Source organism: Phycomyces blakesleeanus, assembly GCF_001638985.1.
Source record: "Phycomyces blakesleeanus NRRL 1555(-) unplaced genomic scaffold PHYBLscaffold_1, whole genome shotgun sequence".
NCBI lineage: Eukaryota > Fungi > Mucoromycota > Mucoromycetes > Mucorales > Phycomycetaceae > Phycomyces > Phycomyces blakesleeanus.
The window spans coordinates 1,975,247-1,997,768 of record NW_017265134.1 but is presented as its reverse complement, the minus strand read 5'-3'; the positions used below and the strand labels follow the sequence as shown (position 1 = coordinate 1,997,768).

General features: G+C 34.6%; 3 protein-coding genes and 2 non-coding genes across 5 annotated transcripts; 2 read left to right on the top strand and 3 right to left on the bottom strand.

Annotated features, from left to right (window-relative positions):
* Positions 1 to 735: 735 nt before the first annotated feature.
* Positions 736 to 807, top strand: PHYBLDRAFT_t23. The gene has a single exon. It is a non-coding gene; the product is annotated as a tRNA-Glu (tRNA).
* A 569-nt stretch (positions 808 to 1,376) lies between these two features.
* On the bottom strand, positions 1,377 to 3,768 carry PHYBLDRAFT_61920 (hypothetical protein; the record flags this gene model as incomplete). Its single annotated transcript, XM_018440874.1, has 8 exons — positions 1,377 to 1,490; positions 1,556 to 1,642; positions 1,973 to 1,990; positions 2,090 to 2,302; positions 2,325 to 2,423; positions 3,483 to 3,488; positions 3,579 to 3,601; positions 3,717 to 3,768. 8 exons carry the CDS (start codon positions 3,766 to 3,768, stop codon positions 1,377 to 1,379), a joined length of 612 nt encoding a protein of 203 aa, XP_018298914.1.
* PHYBLDRAFT_t3 lies at positions 1,963 to 2,044 on the bottom strand. Its single transcript has one exon. It is a non-coding gene; the product is annotated as a tRNA-Tyr (tRNA).
* Positions 3,769 to 4,132: 364 nt separating the features above from the next.
* PHYBLDRAFT_138426 (hypothetical protein) lies at positions 4,133 to 6,371 on the bottom strand (the record flags this gene model as incomplete). The annotated part of the gene is made up of 5 exons (XM_018429998.1): positions 4,133 to 4,190; positions 4,266 to 4,354; positions 5,638 to 5,982; positions 6,064 to 6,134; positions 6,203 to 6,371. 5 exons carry the CDS (start codon positions 6,369 to 6,371, stop codon positions 4,133 to 4,135), a joined length of 732 nt encoding a protein of 243 aa, XP_018298913.1.
* A 2,122-nt stretch (positions 6,372 to 8,493) lies between these two features.
* PHYBLDRAFT_138425 (hypothetical protein) lies at positions 8,494 to 11,543 on the top strand (the record flags this gene model as incomplete). Its single annotated transcript, XM_018429997.1, has 10 exons — positions 8,494 to 8,574; positions 8,693 to 8,897; positions 8,973 to 9,375; positions 9,441 to 9,453; positions 9,579 to 9,884; positions 9,946 to 10,430; positions 10,505 to 10,541; positions 10,620 to 11,039; positions 11,070 to 11,125; positions 11,192 to 11,543. The coding sequence occupies 10 exons, from the start codon at positions 8,494 to 8,496 to the stop codon at positions 11,541 to 11,543; spliced, it is 2,358 nt and encodes a 785-aa protein (XP_018298912.1).
* Between the last annotated feature and the right edge of the window lie 10,979 nt (positions 11,544 to 22,522).

Genomic DNA, 22,522 nt, shown 5'->3' with positions numbered 1-22,522 from the left:
AGAATAAAAAGAGAAACAAGTATAAAATATACTCTATTTTCACCAACTTTATTGTAAAAAAAAACATTATATTTTATGATTGTTTAATTGAATTCTTCTAACAAATTCTTTTCTATATCATTAAATATAGAAAGAGACATGACAATTATGATATTATCAATTCATAGTCTTTATTCAAATGTTTTCAAGAATGCCTGTTGTGTGTAAAAGACATATATTTTTTACTATGAGTTTATAAATAGATTATTGCGAAAGTAAATCCAGAAAATAGTGGGAATAAAAAAAAAGAAGTGGTAGAATGAGAATTATGATAGGTCTCTGTATGTGAATTTAGCCTTCCATACCAGACTGATATTCTAAAATTCTAAAATTCTGTTAGCTAATGAAACCAACTAAAACTACATCTTTGACCTGAACTTCAAAAAACACACTGAGTTGAAAAAAATCACTATTTCTACACATGTGTTTACCAACCTGGCCACATTGTTAATCAGGGCGGTTTTTCCAGTGTAACATTCTTACAGATGAGGCATTATATCGAATAAGACCCTAAGACAAACATTCCAAATAATTAGTATAAATATCAATAGCAATTGTTCATAATAAAATCATCTTTTTATCTACTATATTATTTTGTCTATTTGATTGTACTTCCTTAAGTATACTTCTTTGCCTGTTTTTATATTGCTTGGCTAGTGATTTAGAATTGTAACGCAATCCAATAGAGGTATACTATCCTCAATGGTCTAGTGGCTAGGATCCGACGCTCTCACCGTCGTGGCCGGGGTTCAATTCCCCGTTGGGGAACTATCACTGTAGAAAACAAATCTACAATTATTTTTTGATACTCGTAACTTGGAAAAGTCCAACACAGATGTCGTTTCTGATCTGGGATGGTCTTCCTTTTACTATAGCAAAGTCAAAAGGTCAAACCCACTGGGGATCGGAGAGTATATGTAAAATCGAAGAGAGGATAAAAGGTGCTTTTTATTGATAGGAATTGAATTATCATATAGTTTTCTAAACTAATACTGCGCATTATCCGCAGTAAACTATTATACTCTATTTAATTACAAGAGAAGTCCTTTTACTGCAGTTGATGCTCAGAAGATGTTACTGTGGTTAATCTTTACAAGACATTACTGCAGTTCGTTATCTATGAGGTATCTTTGACATACAGAACTGCTGCGGTCAATTATCCCGATTTCTTGGATTCATCAAAATAATGTCCGACACAGACTTGTCAAGTCTCGATCTGGTATTTCTTTTCTGACACTTGTAACTAAGTCGCAGAATCAATATCACTGGGGATTGTCAAGTTTATGAATAGTTTTTAGATAAGAATAAAGATGCTTTTTATTAAATATATTTCTTGACTATTTATACAAAATGATAATTGATTTCTGGCTAAAAGAATAGCTACAATAATATGTTTTAGATGCCTGTTGTTCAGTAATATCTTCTACAAGTATATTCACCATCTTAAACATCTAAAACATATATGAAAAACCAATCAACAAAGTCAAGATTTTTATCCTAAAAAATCAACTCTTACTGGTTGCTTATAACTACTAATTTTGTTCACTGATGTCAACTCTGACAGACTTATCATGCTTAATTTTGGTGATACAAGTTCTAGTGACTTGTTATTACAAAAGAAGCAGAAATTAGAATGATTATTCATCAGTTTATAATTTTAGAAATTTGTAATCAGCTTATAATAATTTGTAATATTACTAGACACTACTTGAGTGTAGTCAAAGATGAATAATCATTTCAAAAACTATATAAGATAACCCAAATCAAATAATAAAAATTGACTTTTTATCCTCTCTCTTATTTGCTTACTCCTGTGTTATTAAAGCTTGACCAATTCGGCTACGTTTACAGTGAATTGGAAGATAGCCTAGATCAGGATTGAAAAAAATAATTTCAGACATATTGAGAATAAAATTATACCCTTCCGGCTTACCAGATTCGAACTAGTGACCTAAGGATTACAATTCATTACAGTCCTCCGCTCTACCAACTGAGCTAAAGCCGGGTAGTTGCGTTATCACGTGTGTTGTAGGTAAGTAGCACATTTGACCATGTCGTGGTGCCTGGTACCAGAAGATTGGTCTGCTCGGTAGGTTTGTCCAGCGGTTTGTTGTGATGTGTCGTCCTGGTTATGAGAGGCTGATGTCAACGGTTTGGTGATGTGGTTCTGTGCCCTCGGTGGTAAGAGGAAAATTTTTCTGTGCACAGGAAAAATCTCGCTTTTGTTCTCTGTTTCTTCTACACACAATACTTTTTCCTTTTCCTTTGTTAACATATTTGTCTACATTGTACTCATTCGAAATCATGGTTCCCCATGCTAGTAACATTCCTCTTCTACAATGCACATAATTCATCTTGCCAACATTTCCGCGCAACATCAGTACCTTTATTATTATATTTTTATTATATTTTTATTCATATATTTTATCCTTGCCGTATCGATTATTCATCATTCTATTTTTACTATCTTTATTTTTCCAAACTTCTATTATCAACTTAAAGTCTTGTCAACTATAAAAAGAGAAGCAAACTCAACTCAATAAATCATTCAATTCAGTTTCAGTATCTTTTTCTTGTTTTCTTCTCTTTGTGGTCTATACCATCTTATGATATAATATATTGGTTCCTTGGTTTTAGGAAGGTTGTTTGTTGGTTTTTGGTCTTCTCATCAGTTATTACTTTCCTGTTTCATCATTCCCTTTTCATATACCTTTCTCTCTCTCTCGATTTTAACAATGATTCTATTGGTTGTTCTCTCTTTTCTTACCTGTCAACTATTGTTGTTTGCCACCTTTTGCTGTATCTGTCTTCTGTTCTATTCTATTATCATTGTATTTTATTTGACAAGTGATCTGTTACAATCTACAACAAACCTAACACATCACGCATCAGCTTTACTATGGTGGAGAAAATGGTAACATGTTACCACTTTGGTAACATAACTGCCATTTTTTACTTAATAAAAAATGGCAGTTATGACTCTGTATAAGGCCAAAACAGGCACTGTTACCATTTTTTATATAGTAAAAATGACAGTTATTTATTATGTAAAAAGCCAAAACAAGCACTGTTACCATTTTTCAAAAAAAAAATCAAGCATCCTTCCTTTCCTCTATTACATTCTTTCTTTTGTTCTATTGTTTTCAATTTTAGCACAACCTCTTGTTTTTCCTTTGCAGCTTTAACAGAATGGTCTGTTTTTTATTATACAATATTGAATCGGGTTTAATTAAATTGAATCTTTATTTCAATGCATGTTTTATTAAATGAAAATGATAATAATAATAGTAATAATGAAAAAACAATTCCATCGGTCACTCGCAATAAAAAATAGTTCTGTTTAGCTACTACAAAATGTATGCAGTAAAACACTACTATTCAAATTGTATTTCATATACTTTGGGTATTCTAATATATCTTAGATAGCACTTATTATTTTTTACCAATTTCTACAAATATACTAATATTAGAAAAAAAACTTAAAATAAATAAATAGATATAATATTATTATAATGCTTACCTTTATATAATATGCTTACTTGTTCAGTAAAATAAGCATTTACTCTAAGAATATATATATATATATTAAAGAATGTATTAATATTTAAGATCTATATATAAGAAAAGCGATAAAACATAAGCACTATAGAAAGTCAGTATTGTAGAAGAAGAAAAACTTGAGTAAAGATTCAAGTCATGTAACATGAAGCTAATTCGAATCTGATTCATACAACCGGAATGAGCATCTTGTTAGAAAGCTCAATGTGTTTATTCTACTCAATATACTTACATATAATAGAACGACTCCCAAGTATAATATATCAGTACAAAAATATTACTATTAATTTTTTTCTCAAAAAAAGGCTATATACTATTTCCTTTTATATTTGAATATAGCGGAATTGTAGATGCTGTACATTAGCTTCAAATTCTTGTAATCACAACATTAGCAATCATATGAAAGAGGTCAATAAATTTTTTATATGAAAGAAAAAAGGAATAAAAAACATAAAAAGAAAAATGACAAGATAAGAAAAAAAATGCACTAAAGACAGACTAAAAAAATCAAACTCGGCCAATCACAGCAGCCAAACTATGATCTTCGGCTTCTCTTGCGAGCAGGCTCAACACTTGCTGTGGGTGGAGGAGACCTACATAAAAGAGTAAGAAGTTTATATTAGTTTTGTATTAACAGCGCATGAGAAAAAGCAACAATGGTAACTTACAGCACATCTGCCATTATGGGCAACTTAACATCACCAGTTTCTGACATATCAGGAGAAGAAAGCAAAGAATCACTTATGTCTCGCTGTGTCTATAGCATAATAAAAGGAAACTGTGATATTTCAGGTACGAAACAATAGAAAAATAAAATATTTGATAATAGAGACATATAGAAGTACTTTGAGACTGTATCAGTTGTTTTTATTCATAAATAAAAAGTGTTGTGGTATTTCAGGTACGAAACAATAGAAAAATAAAAAAAAGAAAAAAGAACAAGCTGATCAGAAGAATTGCATAGAGTACTTGAACGGTATTTAGTTAATACCTGGGTGGGGATAATGTGGTGATCCAGACACTCGGATGTTGGATTTATCACATATAAGAACATATTCATATTGGGATAGCGTAGTAGCTATCATCTTGTCAGTATAAAATATATATAAACGATTAAGTAATCAGCCCAATAATTATTACAGTTAGTACTGTAGATAATATCTTAAAGACTGTTAAGATAATTATATCATACTGCCGGGTAAACTGTGTCAGATCGATATGGAGCTAATTTAGTAGGAAGTCCTAAAGCTCTAGTATAAAAGAGAAAAGAATAGCTAAGAGCTAAAGAAGTACGATTTATGACTTGATGTCATAATTGTAACACCGACACTAGTTAAGCAGTAAATACACTCTAATAACCAAATATAGTAAAGGAAGAAAGCCTTAAGAAACTAAGACGTAATGACAAGAGCAGATTGTGTTTTCTTATAAAAAGGGACACTTTTTATTTATGAATAAAGACAACTTATATACAGTCTCAAAGTATTTCTATACGTCTCTATTATCAAATATTTTATTTTTCTATTGTTTCGTACCTGAAATACCACAAGTGTCCCTTTTTATAAGAAAACACAATCTGCTCTTGTCATTACGTCTTAGTTTCTTAAGGCTTTCTTCCTTTACTATATTTGGTTATTAGAGTGTATTTACTGCTTAACTAGTGTTGGTGTTACAATTATGACATCAAGTCATAAATTGTACTTCTTTAGCTCTTAGCTATTCTTTTCTCTTTTATACTAGAGCTTTAGGACTTCCTACTAAATTAGCTCCATATCGATCTGACACAGTTTACTTGGCAGTATGATATAATTACCTTAACAATCTTTAAGATATTATCTACAGTACTAACTGTAATAATTATTGGGCTGATTACTTAATCGTTTATATATATTTTATACTGACAAGATGATAGCTACTACGCTATCCCAATATGAATATGTTCTTATATGTGATAAATCCAACATCCGAGTGTCTGGATCACCACAGAAACGATGTTAATTAAAGTTTACAATATATAGATTTGTTAATTGATAAACTTACTTTGTTCTTCTCTGCTATTCTTCTCTTGTGTGTCTGGTTGTCGCTCTTGAAGCTTTCCTGAAGAAGGCTTCTTGCACACCACATTCTTTTACATTGGTGGATGTGCAATCCACTATTCTTTGCCAACCTCTCCAAATGCATCATGTAGTATTCCCTGTTTTTCTCTGGGATATTCTTCCATTCTTTTGAGGCCGCAGGATAGTCTTTGTCAATGATATCATGCTTTACTGTACGGCCTATTGTTTTGAGATGTAGTCTTTTTACTGTCAAATCATGGTCTGAAAGAGGGACTAATGGGGGCAAAGGCTGCCCTTGTGGAACTTCTTTGCAGCGCGCCTTCCAGTCCTACTCATGAAGAATCTGAAGCAACAGATTGTATTTTTGTGCTTCGTTTTTTCCTTCAAACTCGCCGCCAGTATTGATTACTCGCTTACCGAGCTGATCAGGGTACTCTGTGAGCTGAGCTCTTTTCACAGACTCGGCAATGCGCTCAAGAGCTACAAAAAATGTATGACAATATTAATAAAGTAAATAAACATCTAAGCACAGAATATATATGACTTACAACTCTGCTCAATAATGCTTTGTTGCATTGTAGTTAGATCTTCTGCACTGACTGCTGGCGCAAATTGATTGCTGAATTGCCTTTGAAGCTCACACAATGCTTGCTTGATTTCAGTAAGATCAACCTCAATCTTTTGAATTGAGTTGAGAGTTGTATTAATATCGGACATGTTTAAGTTTTTTTTTAGCTATAAGCAGTGAGTTGAAAAGAAAAGGTGATAGTTTAGACAAGTAGAATAAGAGCGATTTGAGTTTGAGAAAGGCAACGATTTATTATAAGCAATTGATAGCTATTTATATGAAAAAGATACAGACAGATGTACAAACAAAACATATAAAAGAAGGGATGCTTATGCACTTGTATGCACCTGTCTGCACCTGTCTGCAGTAGCTCATGTGAACATGATACAGTCTTTTTGTGTCGATACAACAAAACTATAAGAAATATAAAGATAAAATGAATTAGACTTTAAATCAATATTATATGTATAAATGTTCATACTTTGCACCGTCTACATATTAAACGTTTTAAAGTATATGATATAATAATATAACTCTATACATATTGCAGATATAGCATGAAATTTGGTTAAAGTTCTCGATGACAAAACTCTGTACCAGTTAAAATTATAACTTTAAATATACTCTACAGTAGCTATATAATATCTGAACATCATATAGTTAATTAGCCCCTTTTTATCAACATTAAAGTAAATGTTATGATACTCAAGTTCATATCATACTTATTATCATTATCAACTAAAACGCGTTTTAATTGATGTGGTGATCCAGACACTCGGATATTGGATTTATCACATATAAAAACATATTTATATTGGGATAGCGTAGTAGCTATCATCTTGTCAGTATAAAATATATATAAACGATTAAGTAATCAGCCCAATAATTATTACAATTAGTACTGTAGATAATATCTTAAAGATTGTTAAGATAATTATATCATACTGCCAAGTAAACTGTGTCAGATCGATATGGAGCTAATTTAGTAGGAAGTCCTAAAGCTCTAGTATAAAAGAGAAAAGAATAACTAAGAGCTAAAGAAGTACAATTTATGACTTGATGTCATAATTGTAACACCAACACTAGTTAAGCAGTAAATACACTCTAATAACCAAATATAGTAAAGGAAGAAAGCCTTAAGAAACTAAGACGTAATGACAAGAGCAGATTGTGTTTTCTTATAAAAAGGGACACTTTTTATTTATGAATAAAGACAACTGATATACAGTCTCAAAGTATTTCTATACGTCTATTATCAAATATTGTATTTTTCTATTGTTTTGTACCTGAAATACCACAATTGATGCTGTCATCAAAGGTAAAAATAATTTTAACTGTCATTACTATTATTTACCAAGGGGCATTTTTGACTGAAACTGTACATTTTTGAAAAAGGTATGCTTTAACTCACATTGGCACTTTCAATTAACACCCCTTTCGATCAGTAGTGCTTATCTTGATGATGTCAGTAAAAGAGTATCAGACTATAGCCCTCATTATCTATATCTATTCCTTTAAGTTTTATACATAAACAAGAAAACAATGCTATTAGCTAAATATATATTCACTATCTCAAAAATAATATTAGTACAACACAGATAATATAAATATGTCTTTTCTACCAATGTGTTTAGACAGTACTACTTTTTTTTAACTGTTAATTATTAGAAGGCTGTTTTTCTTTGCCTTTGGTATTAGAAAGTAATTGATAATTTATTTAAAAAAAACATAAATTATTTGGTTGTTAATTATCCTAAATATACATATATCTCTTTATAAAGCCCAAAGAATATCTAATCGCTCACAAGTAAAGAGTATGTGTCTGTTTCACCAGTGCTCTTTTAATGGTACCCCCTTGTTAACCAAGAAGTATTTTAACTTACATCATAATTATTAATGAAGAAGAATCTTTCCAATCATGGGAATTATTTACTGACAGGTGTTTCACCTAGCATTGACATTACTGTAATCATTGCTATATCATTACTATGAGAGAGAAAAAGGAAAAGAGCCGCAAGCATTTTGGTTAAAAAATAAAGAGTATATAAAGATGTCTTTTACATTTAATGAATAGCACCAAAATCCTCTTCGCAGTTTTATTTTATATATTACATACGTACCAACCCAACTAATATGTCTTCTTCCAACGCCAGCCAGCAGAGAGATAGAATATCTACACAGCAATACCAATGTGATCAATGTGTCTTGTTTTTTAATAACTACCAGAAGCTGTAAGACCATAAGAGAATTCACAGAGGAGATTCAGCAACAATGACTGAAATTGACCAGTCTATTCTGAATGATGTTGACATGTACCATGACGAAAATAATACTAGTAATGAAGATGAATCTGTTAGCAATTCAGGTAATGAAAAGAGCTGTAATTGTATTATTTATTTTCCAATTACTAAATAATGTATTACAGAATATACTATGGAGTCTATGGAGCTTGATAATACTATCATATAAGTGCGCATGTAATTTTGAGGACAGTGAGGGTGAAGCTCACATTTACGACAGCAGCCAAATCAGTACAAATACTTTTACCAAGGCCAAGTTGATGAGTATTCATCTGTCTCAATTGATGCTACAGCATAGAATTGCTAGAGCAGCATATAGAGATATTGTTCAATTTATAAACACTGTCATCCGAGACCATGACGATATAATGATGGGTAAAATATTATATTTTCTGTTATCTTGTGCTTTAATTCCAGATCACTAACATGTAGTGATATCGTTTTTTTTAGAACGTGGGGCTAAGATCAGTCATGGCGAAACTGTTGATGCTTTGCTCAAGTCAAAGTCAAGTGTCAAGGGCCATGAGTATGATATCTGCTCTAGTGGTTGTCGATTATATGGCATTAATGACAACCAGGAATCTTGTGTTGACTGCGGCAAACCGCGATACAAGACTGATCCCAATCAAAGTCAGACACCAGCCGCCAATATGAAACTTATGTCAGTTGGGGATATGCTTTCTCAAATGTTGGCAGATCCAGCCACAAGAGAACTCCTCTGTTACAGAGCAAACCGGGAATCTGTAGCTGGTCAGCTAACCAACATTTTTGATGGTGACAATTACAAGCAGTTGGTGCAGCAGGGCCTGTTCTCCAATCCCAATGATATTGCCATTGGGCTTTATACCAATGGGTTTGTCAATCAAAAGAAAGGCAAAAACTCATATACCATCATCCATTGCATAATATTCAATCTAGACCCATCCATCAGGTAATTAATTAATTTATTACTATTTATTATTATTATTACATTTTTTTAAAAAAAAAATTACTCATAAAATACTTATATATACCAACAAATACCTTTTGCAACTGGCAATCTTGCCTGGCCTCAAGAAGCCAACTCATTTGGACTCCTTTCTTATACCCATCATTAATGAATTGCGAGATCTTGAGGCACATGGCTTGGTTGTCAAGCACAATGGAGTGGAGCTTTGCAGATCCAAGGTCTATCTTCTGCTTGCTTCTGGCAATATTCCAGCTGTAGCTGATATGGCCCACATTGGTTCCCATACAAGTTTATTTGGTTGCCGTTTTTGTAAGACCAAAGGCAAATGCCCTACTAACAGACGGCATGGCATGTACTTTGATGACATTTCCACCTGGTTAAGACCTTTGAAAGACTTCAAAGTAGGCAACCCTGTAAGTATACAAATGTTCAATTAGCCATCTTTTTTTCATACTAAATAACTGCTTGTAATAGTCGAAGAACATATACCAGCCAAGCATATATACCCAACTCTCAACCTTCTCTGGATCATCATTTTTTGCATTAGATGAACTTCATTTAATTGCAAGAGGGATTGGAAAGCTTATGTATGACCTGATTACTGTCACCCTCACAAAGGAAACCAAATTTTATTATACCCATCCAGACAATACCCTCAATACCACCGAATACCCTTTTCATATACCAAGAACAGACCTTGTAACAATCGGAAACTGTATCACCAGCTTACAAAAATATATACCCACCTCATTTCAAGGCAGTTTTGACAACATATTTGCCAATATCGATGGTACTCGCATAGTAGACTGGCTTGACTTTCTCTTATACCTTGTCCCCACTTTGGTCATGCCTTATTTACCAAATAGGGCTGTCAAAACAGCTCTATTATCTCTTGTGAAAGGTTGTGCGCTTGCCTTGCAATGGACATTGACATCAGAATTGCTTGATGAGATGGAGTCGTAAGTTATTATACATCTCATATATTATCATTACAAATAGCTGATTGTTACCATTTTTTAAATATTAATAATAGATACTTCAAGCACTGGCACTCGTTTTTATACCAACAAGTCCAGAATAATATCCTGTCTCGTAGTGTTTTCTGACCAGTGCAACATTATCTGGTCCATATACCCTATATCATCAAGCAGCAAGGCCCCCTGCAATGCTACTCCACTCGCTCAATGGAGAGAGTAATTGGCGTCTTCTCGAAATTGATAAAGTCCAAATCAAAGGGTGGCCGAAATGCCAGTTTTCTTGTCGAGCGATTTGCAATTCACAATTATACCAGCACGGCAATCAGCATCTGTGATGAAATCAACCTCATTCAGCCAAAGCCATATGGAAGAGAGAGCTACATGGACCTTCCTAATGATCCTAGTGGTGCGCAGTTGTGGGAGCCGTTTCATCAGTTTGTTAATTTGAACAATGATTTGGTGGAAGGTGTAGGCGGCCCTAGTGTAAAGGAAGCTTTATTGAAATACTACTGGAGAACAACAGGCTTGACTGGCCACGAGTTTGGTGACTCTGTTGTTGTTGTAGTTGCACGTCTGTGGATGGACTTGACTGTATATTCCTCATGCATGTACTGAAGAAAGAAAAACGAGACCAGCCGTGGCAACCATTATGTGATGTTTACTTGCCCCTATAGAAAGTAAGTATAATATTTTTTGATATACAATCAAAAGTTGCTTACATTCTATTTATTTATTTATTTTAGCAACCGTAATGTAATTGTTCACAGCTGGCTCGTCGGTACAGTACAGTTCTACTTTCAGCATGTAGATTTCTATGGCTTCCCACACTTTCTTGCTTTCGTGGAGGTCATGAAGGAACATGACACGGCTGGCCATGACTCATCAGTACCTATTGTCAAACAACGGTCACAAAGCACCAATACACTAGGCCACCAAACGCAACCAACTTATGCAGTTATAAGTGTAAATGACATTTGTCATCAAGTTGGTCTGGTCCAATACCCACCAAATGGAAACCAGTTTTATGTAATTGCGCCCTATTATATCTTTAACAACAACATGCGCATTACTAAAGGCAATCTTTCCATTCTGTAATCCTTTTTATTTTTATCTTATTTTTCTATATGCTCTATATCCTTATATTTTTTATATTTTTTATATCATCCTTGTATCTTATATTCTTTTTTTAATTTTCTCTATTTCTTATGTTTTTTTTAATCTCTATATGCCCTGTCTTTCTTTTCTTCTTTATATACTCCAGTTTTTTTCTATTCTCTATACACCTTATGCTTTTCTCTTCATTCCCTATATGCTCTATACACCATTACGCGATTTAAATAAAATCAAATTGCCAATTCATCAAGATAAAAAGAATATCTAAAAAAAAAAAGAACGTAGTTTAAAAAATAAAAAAATGGCAGTTATGTTACCATTTCGTTCACACATTCCAAAAATTATTAATCTTAATAATTGTTGATATCTTTGATATTCAATAAAACATATATTTCAATACTCAAAGTGGTCATTACAACATACAAACATTTTTTACAGTATTGAAAATATTGTACAGCAACAAAAAAAGTGTTTTCATGTTACTTTTTTAAATTGCTACAAATGACATTACCATCTTACAACTAACAGTGGAGATTTTATTGGGTTTCAACCAAAAAAATGGCAGTTATGTGCCTACTTTTGGCCCAACTGCCATTCATCCTGCCATAGTGCTTATGACACGGTGCATTGTGGTTTTTATCGGCTGCAGTATCAGTCCCTTTTTCAATCGATTTCAATCTTTTTAATCAGTCCCAAAGTCCCAAACCCCCAATTATAATTTTATATTTTAATTTTAATTTTAATTTTATTTATATTATTTTTATTTCTTATTCTAAAAATTTCACCTTGTTATTTTTATTTTTATTCTTCTCCAATTTTCTGAAGACAAATTTCCCTTCCCTTTATTCTTTCCCAAAATTAATTTCTCCCTCTTTTATTTTTCTTACTTTTCTTATGCACTAAATATGACGTTTTTCTCTCAACACTACTTTACTAAAATTGTTAACTGTAGTTTTTCTATTTTTTTTATAACATACTCCTTCCCAATCTTTTTCATTCTCTGTAGTTATATATTATAACTTCATTTATTTTCCTTTTATAACGAATCCTGATTACAGTTATTTTATCTATCTTTTTATCATAATTATCCCCTAGACATCAGTGCAATCTATTTTTGTCATAAATTTTATCCAAGAAGTAGTATAAATAACTCTTCAAAATCAATCAATAAACAATTGTCAAATCTTTCTGATACAAAAGTTTTCTCTAAAGATGCTATCTATTTTCCCTGATCTCTCTTGTGAATTTTTCTTCCGTTTACTATTTTTTTTTGTCAAGTCTTCATGGAAGATTGACTATTTTCTATTATTTTTCTTCCCCTCAAATTTTACGGTTTTCATTTTGTCAAATTTTTCTTTTATTTTTCATTATAAAATTACCTTAAAAATTCTCTTAGTTATTTTTTAATCTTTTATTCTCTGAATACTTCTCTTAACTTAGTTTATTTTACATTAGCATTCTTTATTTCCTTTTGCTAGCTCTAGATATTTCTTCCCTTCTGAAATTCCTTCTATTTTTCTCTTCTAGAAGTAGTTTCTCTTGTTTAATTTACATTTTACTACAATCGTTTCCCAATTTAAATAACCCTACCTCATTACAGATTTCAATCCTTATTATTATCCATACCTTGCTTTTCTTGTACACATCATACACACAACAAAGTATCACATATGTCACTTACTTAGTATAGTAAGTAAACCTTGATACTTTTAATCAAAAGATTGTGGGTTCAACTCTTGGAAGCTACACATTTATCTGGGTCTGTACACCTGGTTCCCTTCTTTGTTCTTGCTGTCATGGTGTTGCATCATAGGCGTTAATGTCTGAGTGCAGCCATTGTCCTACTACCCTTCCTGTCTCCGCAAGTCATTGGTTCTTCTATCTCCTGTCCCATTGAGTTTTGATACTGTTCTGGTGTGGTTTGGTTTGGTTCTGGTGCCCTTTTCTGATGCAATTTACGATATCTGTCATGGGTTTAATGAAGCATGTTCTCTTCTTTCTAAGTCTCTGTCAGAAAATTAGCGATAATCAAAAATAATTTCTTTCTTCTTTCCTTTCTTCTCTATGTAATAAAATTTCTCAAATAAGTTCTTATCACAGCTATATGATCCATAGATTGTTAGCATTATGTGATATAATAAAAATAATCTTTAATCTGAGCTAAAGCTGGTAGTTGATTGCTGATACAGTGTTATAGCTTAAAATTTCTACAGAAATAATTGCGGGTTCAACCCCTGGAAGCTGTTATATATGAGGTAAAAATAAGATATAAAATAAAGCAAGTGCAGACAAGAGTATGGTGAGACTTTGTTTTATTAGAAGAAGTGAAAGAATCAGAAAAGAGATGCTGTTCTATTACTATTAGTATTGTGCGTTTATATAGACATTGTATTTAACTTGGTGATGATATGATGATATCATGTTATGTTTGTTTCTCTATCATTATCTTCCATGATTTAGTTCTTATGTTTTTAGTGTTATTGACTAGAGTCTTAGTATTTGTCTTAGTATGTTCTTTATGTAATTTCCTTGTATAAGGGAAGATATATCTTTTAGTATCGTTACTAGTTGTTGGTAACTCAATGTATGTATTTATTGAGTGTCTGTACTTTTAATTTAAATCCGATTATGTTAGATACAATGGCCAAATTGGTCAAGCTTTAATAACACAGGAGTAAGCAAATAAGAGAGAGGATAAAAAGTCAATTTTTATTATTTGATTTGGGTTATCTTATATAGTTTTTGAAATGATTATTCATCTTTGACTACACTCAAGTAGTGTCTAGTAATATTACAAATTATTATAAGCTGATTACAAATTTCTAAAATTATAAACTGATGAATAATCATTCTAATTTCTGCTTCTTTTGTAATAACAAGTCATTAGAACTTGTATCACAAAAATTAAGCACAACACTAGGCTATTGTCGTTTTTGATCTGGGTTGTTCTACCAATGCTATAACACAGCCAAAATTGGTCAAACCCACTGGGAATCGTAAAGATAGATAACTTTTATTGAATGAAATAACGTTCTCTTTTATATCTTTTCTAAACCTACCCAGCCATTATAAATGTCTGTTTCAGTTTCTATTCTACTTTTGTTAAGCTATGTGCTTTCTAATTCTTTTGTGAGCAAAAGGAAATCAGTTTGGTCGTTGTTCTCAAAAGAGAATTCTGTGTAATCGTCATCCTGATTGGCTGACAAGAATTTGGGCACGTCACTTGTGGTATTTCAGGTACAAAACAATAGAAAAATAAAATATTTGATAATAGAGATGTATAGAAATACTTTGAGACTATATATCTGTTGTCTTTATTTATAAATAAAAAGTATCCCTTTTTATAAGAAAACACAATCTGCTCTTGTCATTATGTCTTAGTTTCTTAAGGCTTTCTTCCTTTACTATATTTGATTATTAGAGTGTATTTACTGCTTAACTAGTGTTGGTGTTACAATTATGACATCAAGTCATAAATTGTACTTCTTTAGCTCTTAGTTATTCTTTTCTCTTTTATACTAGAGCTTTAGGACTTCCTATTAAATTAGCTCCATATCGATCTGACACAGTTTACTTGGCAGTATGATATAATTATCTTAACAATCTTTAAGATATTATCTACAGTACTAACTGTAATAATTATTGGGCTGATTACTTAATCATTTATATAAATTTTATACTGACAAGATGATAGCTACTATGCTATCCCAATATGAATATGTTCTTATATGTGATAAATCCAACATCCGAGTGTCTGGATCACCACATACATTGTTATTGATGTTATTATACAATTGAATTGAATTGAATTGAAATAAAAATAAATTATATCAAATTTACATACTTAAATTATTTGAAATAAAATAGGTTGATGTGTGTGTGTTTGAGTATGAGTGCAATAAGTAGCAAGAAAGCAGGAGAAAGAGTAAACAAATTGTATAAAACGTATGGTTTATATAGATATTCAGTATATCTTTGATATATAAGTCTCTATTAATACTTCTTGTAATCACTGAAATGCAAATTGGCTTTCATACTGCTTTAGAACCCAATTGATCAAACCAGTCTAGTCTTTTATTTCAAACGCACTTTTCTTTTTTCTTTTTTTTTCTTTTTTTATTGTTGTTCCTGTTTCTCTTTTTTTTGCTCTTTATATTTGCTATTGGTCTTTTCTTTGTTTCTCTATCTATGCAACTTCTATTATATTTGCAAACTATTTATGTAAGACATGTTCTTTCTAAAAAGTCTTCTTTATAGAAAATAAAAGAATTTATTTATTCTGTTGCCATAGACACACTCTTCGTCGCTGTCTCCACCCATTTTTTTATTTTTTTTATTAGTCTTTTTTTTAATCTGCTTTTTTAAAGTACTTTTTTTATATAACTAAAAAGAATTAGTTGTTTTAGTTGCCATAGACACTCACCCTCTCTTTTCTTTTTACTTCTTTCTTTTTCTTTTACTCTTATACTTGCAAATATTTCTGGTAAGGCACTTTTTTTTCTTTTTTTTCTTTATTAGTAATTTCTTCAAATATAGCTGAGTAAAAACAAGTGTTTCTGCTACCATAGTCACTCATGTATTGTTTCCTTCTGATGCATCTTCTTCACAATGGCCATCTGGATTAGCCAAGGTTGGTAAATATACTTCATGCCATCATCTCATAAAAGTATCCTGATTTTTTCCTTTCTTTTTTATAGGACATATCACCAAAAATATTTTCTACAACTAAACACGACCACTAACACAATAATATTTTTATCTATTTATTTATTATATTTCTCTTTAATATTAATCAAACTGAATCCAATTTTTACTATAGATGAACAATCCTCTCCAAAACATGTTATGGATCAAAAGCTTCTATCTCATGCTGCTGTCATTGACATGGTAAGACTTTTTTTGTTCTTTTACTATTCTTATATATATCACTATATTACTTATGCTGTTTATTAATAAAAAAACTATCAGATACCATATCAACTTTTGATAAGTATTATCTATATCTACAAATAAATCCGTTTGCTTTGGGTATATAAATTAATAATTATATCACCCAATTCACAAAAATTAATTTTTTCTAATCATTTTCATAGTCAAAGAAATCATAATTCCATAGCTTTACTTGTAATATTTTATTGTTTGATCTTTGTACTGGATAATTCCAATGTAAGTATTAATGGTTTATAAGAATTGAAATATCTAACACACACGCACACCCATCACTAACGATTTATCTATTCTCAAAGAGTACTGCTTGTACCCCAAAAAAAACGTATTGAGCAGCTCTCACTAGAAAAACATACGGGAATTACCATGTACAAAGTTAAATTATAACAATAGAAAATCTGGGGTATTTTTTCATCTCAGCTTTTTTTGTGTGTTCAAGATGAAAACACTGTTTTCTGGTTTTCTATTGGCTTGGATACAACAGTGTTGTATCCAACATAATCGTAGATTTAAATTAAAAGTACAGACACTCAATAAATACGTACATTGAGTTACCGACAACTAGTAACGATACTAAAAGATATACCTTCCCTTATACAAGGAAATTACGTAAAGAACATACTAAGACAAATACTAAGACTCTAGTCAATAACACTAAAAACATAAGAACTAAATCATAGAAGATAATGGTAGAGAAACAGACATTACATGATATCATCATATCATCACCAAGCTAAATACAATGTCTATATAAACGCACAATACTAATAGCAATAGAACAGGATCTCTTTTCTGATTCTTGCACTTCTTCTAATAAAACAAAGTCTCACCGTACTCTCGTCTGCACTCGTTTTATTTTATATCTTATTTTTACCTCATACATAACATTTTTTATGGTGAACTCTTTTTTTTCATTGAAAAACAACCTCTACCAAACATGTCCTCTGAACAAACAACAAGTAACTCTCCGGTCCTGACTGCCCAGAGCGATCTGAGCATGATGGAAGCCCCTGTCAACAACCAAGTCATCAACCATGCAGACCGCACCCTGCAAGCAATAGACCGCCTCAGGGAAATGCTGGCCACTTGTTCCTCGGCACTGGCAGATGCAATCGAACATAATATGCCTGAGGAGAACAAGAACTCCATTCGCCAAACCATTGCAGCGACAGAAGGCGACCTGGTCATGCTGATCTCGGCCCATGGTCATCTAGTGCGCTCAAGTCCGGTTCAAGCTGAGCAAACCGCTCCTCAGTCTCGTCTGGTACCCCGCGAGCTTCCAGTATTTCAGTGGCAAGGCAACGAGTGGGACCACACACAGAAGGTCTATGCATCTATCGAAGAATGCCTGGACAAGTTTGAGGATGTGCTGCACTCGTACAGCATGGACCTCAACGTCGACTGGCACCGTCTCCTCCCAATTGTATTGTCACGCGAGCAAAGATCCTGGTTTGACAACTACTTGCGCAGTTCCCCAGAACTCCCCTGGTCCTTTGCTCGGGATGCCTTCATCAAGGCATATGGAATCAATGACCTTGAGAGACGCGTTCAGCTCACACATGAGCTGATGCTCATGCGTATGCGAACCACAGAGTCCGTCAGCAACTATACGGACAGATATCAGAGGGTACGCCACGAAGCTGATGTAGCCGATAATATGCAGGCTGCCATTGCCTACACTTCCACGCTGCTACCAGAGCTTGCACGCCAGGTCTCTCTCCTTCAGGTCAACATGCCCAGAGAAAAGCGTGACACAATTGACAAAGCTGCGTCTCTGGCCAGGTCTATTTACAGCACAGTATTCCTAACCGCCCGTAGCAATGAGCCCGTGGCCAGGGCACACACCTTGGGTTCTGAGCAGGTGTCCCGCACATCTTCTTCGTCTTCTGCTGGGCGCTCATCTGGTTCATCAAGGGAGAACGCTCAAAGCCGTGAGCGTTCAACTCACAAGAGATGCTCCCTACATGGTAAAGGTAACCATGACACTGAGGATTGTCGCATCCTCAAGAATGCACTTGCCACCAAGGGCGGCAATCGGGTGGAGAAGGCACCCCACACCAACAAGTACGTTGGTTCTGCTCCCTGTTGTTGGTGCGGTGAAGTTTGGTCTCACAAACACCGCTGTTCTTCGGTCTCTGGTTCCTCCAGCTCTTCTGGTTCTGCGTCTGGCTCTCCCCAGGGTTCTGCTCCCCACTTCGCCGTCCGCTCCATCCACACTGTCACCAACGACAGTACTCCCTCAGATGCCAGCTCATCTGAGGACGACCAGTCCATGGTCATGGACTTTGAACAGTGCTCCACATGTAAGTATACAAGCACTCACACAGATCACAATAAACGATCTACTCACTCCTATCTTGTTCCTATCTCTTTAGAGGAGGAGAAACTGTGGGCATTGGTGGACACAGGGGCTACTATCAGTTCCGTCAGCACCAAGATCTGTAGCAAGTTGGGCTGGCCCACAATTCCGCGCAACGGAAAAATTGTGTTGGCCACTAACAACGCTATAGCTCATAGACTAGGAGTAACAAAACCAATAAAAGTTTTTTATAACAACAAGCATATTATACATTCATTTGAAGTTTTGGATCTTGCTGAGAACATAGATGTTAGCATTGGTACAGATTTAATGCCAAGTCTAGGTATTCATTTACTTGGACTAGCAGAGAGTTGGTACGGTTCTAATACACCTCAGACTCCAACACCCATAGCAGAAATAGAAAAACCCAATAATGCACCAGCTGGCACACCCACTGAACACTCTCAATTCATGAAGGCTCTACTACCCTTTATTAAAGCAAATGAAGCCATACCCATCACTTCATTTTGTACAGTTAAGGAATCTATTGTACGACTACCAACACCTCCAGGCCAAGTAGTCTATAGACGACAGTATCCTATAGCTTTACAACTTGTTCCACTGATGGCCAAACATATAAACCAATGGCTTACTGATGGCACCATACAAAGGGCACCCGTCAATACTAAGTGGAACAGCCCACTTACATTCGCTCCTAAAAAAGATGAGTTTGGTAATCCCACAGGCAAGCGTCCTTGCTTAGATCCCAGAGCCATCAACACTCTGCTACCTGACGACAGATTCCCTCTGCCACTCATCTCTGAACTCTTTCACAGGCTACAAGGTGCAACAATCTTCACTACGCTAGACCTCAAGAGTGCCTTTCATCGATTCAAAATTCATGAAGACGATAGACACAAGACTACATTCACGTTTGAAGGCAATCAGTATATGTTTCGAGGATGTCCCTTTGGTCTCAAGCCATTGTCGTCCAAGTTTCAGCGAGTAGTCAATTTGATTTATCACGATACTCCATACGTCACTGCATTTGTCGACAACATCGTAGTTTTTTCCACTAACATGTCTGACCATGTTAAACACGTCCAAACGGCTATTCAAAAGCTCACGGATGTCAATCTCATTCTCAATCCGCAGAAATGTCACTTTGCACAAACTTCTGTATCGTTACTGGGTTTTACTGTAAGCACTAGAGGTATTGATCTTGATGCTCGCAAGGTTCACAATGCTACCATGTGGCCACAACCCAAGTCTGGCAAAGACATTCAACGCTTCATGGGTCTCGTCAACTATTTTCGTGAGCACATTCCCAACTTGTCGCAACTGTCTTCTCCTCTGGACAAACTACGCAATGCTGACTCACTACACGGGTTATGGACAGAAGAACAAACGCAAGCTTTTTCCAAGCTCAAAATTGCACTTACACACGCACCAGTACTAAGCCACCCTGACACAACCCAACCATTTCTGGTTGCCACAGACGCCTCCAACACAGGTATAGGCGCCGTGCTCTATCAGATTATAGACAACCAATATCACTACATTGGTTTTATGGCACGGTCACTTTCCAAATCTGAACGCAACTATCCTGTCACCAAACGCGAACTTTTGGGCATCGTTTATGCTTTGGCTAAATTCCATAAGTTCTTGTGGGGTAACAAGTTCACGTTGTACACGGATCACAAGGCTCTCACGTACCTTCACACGCAAGAAATTGCCAACCCTATGATGATAAACTGGCTTGATGTACTCTGCGACTATACTTATGACATAGTCCACCGCCCTGGCATTGACAATGTATTGCCGGATGTTTTATCGCGCCTTTTCACCTCGGAAAAACCGCTGGGGGAGGGTAAAACCGTAGAAATCTCTACGAAACATCCAACAAAGGACAGAAAACACAAAACACATGCCATTCAACGCATGCATAGCACAAGTGACATGATAATACCACCGGTCAAAGACAGACAGAATCTGCTTGACCAAGCACATCTACTTGGCCACTTTGGCACAGATGCCATAGTAAATGCTATACACAGTGACGGACTACACTGGACTAATCTCAAGCAAGAGGCAACAGAAACAGTAAAGCGCTGCTTGAATTGCCAATGGTTCAATGTCTCAAAACACAGCTATCATCCGCTGAAGCCTATTACAGCCAGTCAACCAGGTGAACACTGGGCCATAGACTTAGCTGGCCCATACACCACCTCACACAATGGCAATCATTACATGCTAGTAATGGTTGACATCTTTTCCTGATTCTGCATACTCCGCGCAATTCCAGATAAGACATCTTTAACAATTGCAAAACAACTCATTCAAATCTTTTGCGACTTCGGCCTACCCAAGGTTTTACAGTCAGATAATGGTACCGAGTTTGTCAACGAACTCGTCAAGACTTTCACAAATACAGCAGGAATTGATCATCGGCTTGTAACACCCTATCATCCGCGAGCAAATGGAGTTGCTGAAAAATGGGTACACACAGCCAAGGAAGTCATCAACAAGAGAACACAGGGAGCAAAGCGAGACTGGGACATATACATCCCAAGCACACAGCTAGCCATAAATAGCAAACATGCTAAGCTACATGGCACACGCCCATTCACTCTAATGTTTGCAAGACAACCAAACGATTTTGCTGATTACAGAAAAACAGAGAGCATGCACAACGCTCCTAACAGTCTACCAGATATGAAAAAAAGAATTGAACAAATGGAGACTGTCGTATTCCCAGCAATCTGCGAATGCATCAAAGCTACACAAGCTGCTGATAAAGGAAAACACGACAAAGACCATAAAATAATAATGGAGTTCCCGAACGACAGCAACGTGATGATAAAGAACATATTAAGAAAGTCTAAGATGGACCCAAGATATGAAGGACCATTCACAGTCAAGGGCAGAACAAAGGGAGGCAGCTACATTTTGCAAGACGAAACGGGAGCACTTCTATCACGAAACATCCCACCTTTGCAGATAAAGCTGATCTCACAAGATACTGTTATATCTCCAGATAGCTTTTACGAGATACAGGCCATCATTGATCATCGTCAAGAAAAAGGCGACTACCTTTACAGAGTGCGCTGGAAAAACTATGCACCAGATCAAGACACTTGGGAGCCCACAAGCAATTTCAACGATCTGAGCATAATTGACAAATATTGGCAAAGACGAGGTCCAGAGAAACCCACCAATAAATCTACAATTATACATAACAAGCGTACACATCCAGCACAAGAGCCTACACGCTTTAGTAAACGTACACGCAAATAAACAACAGCAACATTGCAGACACATATACCTCCGCATGCAATTCAAACGGTTGTACCAACCTGGAGGGGGGTAATGTTGTATCCAACATAATCGTAGATTTAAATTAAAAGTACAGACACTCAATAAATACGTACATTGAGTTACCAACAACTAGTAACGATACTAAAAGATATACCTTCCCTTATACAAGGAAATTACATAAAGAACATACTAAGACAAATACTAAGACTCTAGTCAATAACACTAAAAACATAAGAACTAAATCATAGAAGATAATGGTAGAGAAACAGACATTACATGATATCATCATATCATCACCAAGCTAAATACAATGTCTATATAAACGCACAATACTAATAGCAATAGAACAGGATCTCTTTTCTGATTCTTGCACTTCTTCTAATAAAACAAAGTCTCA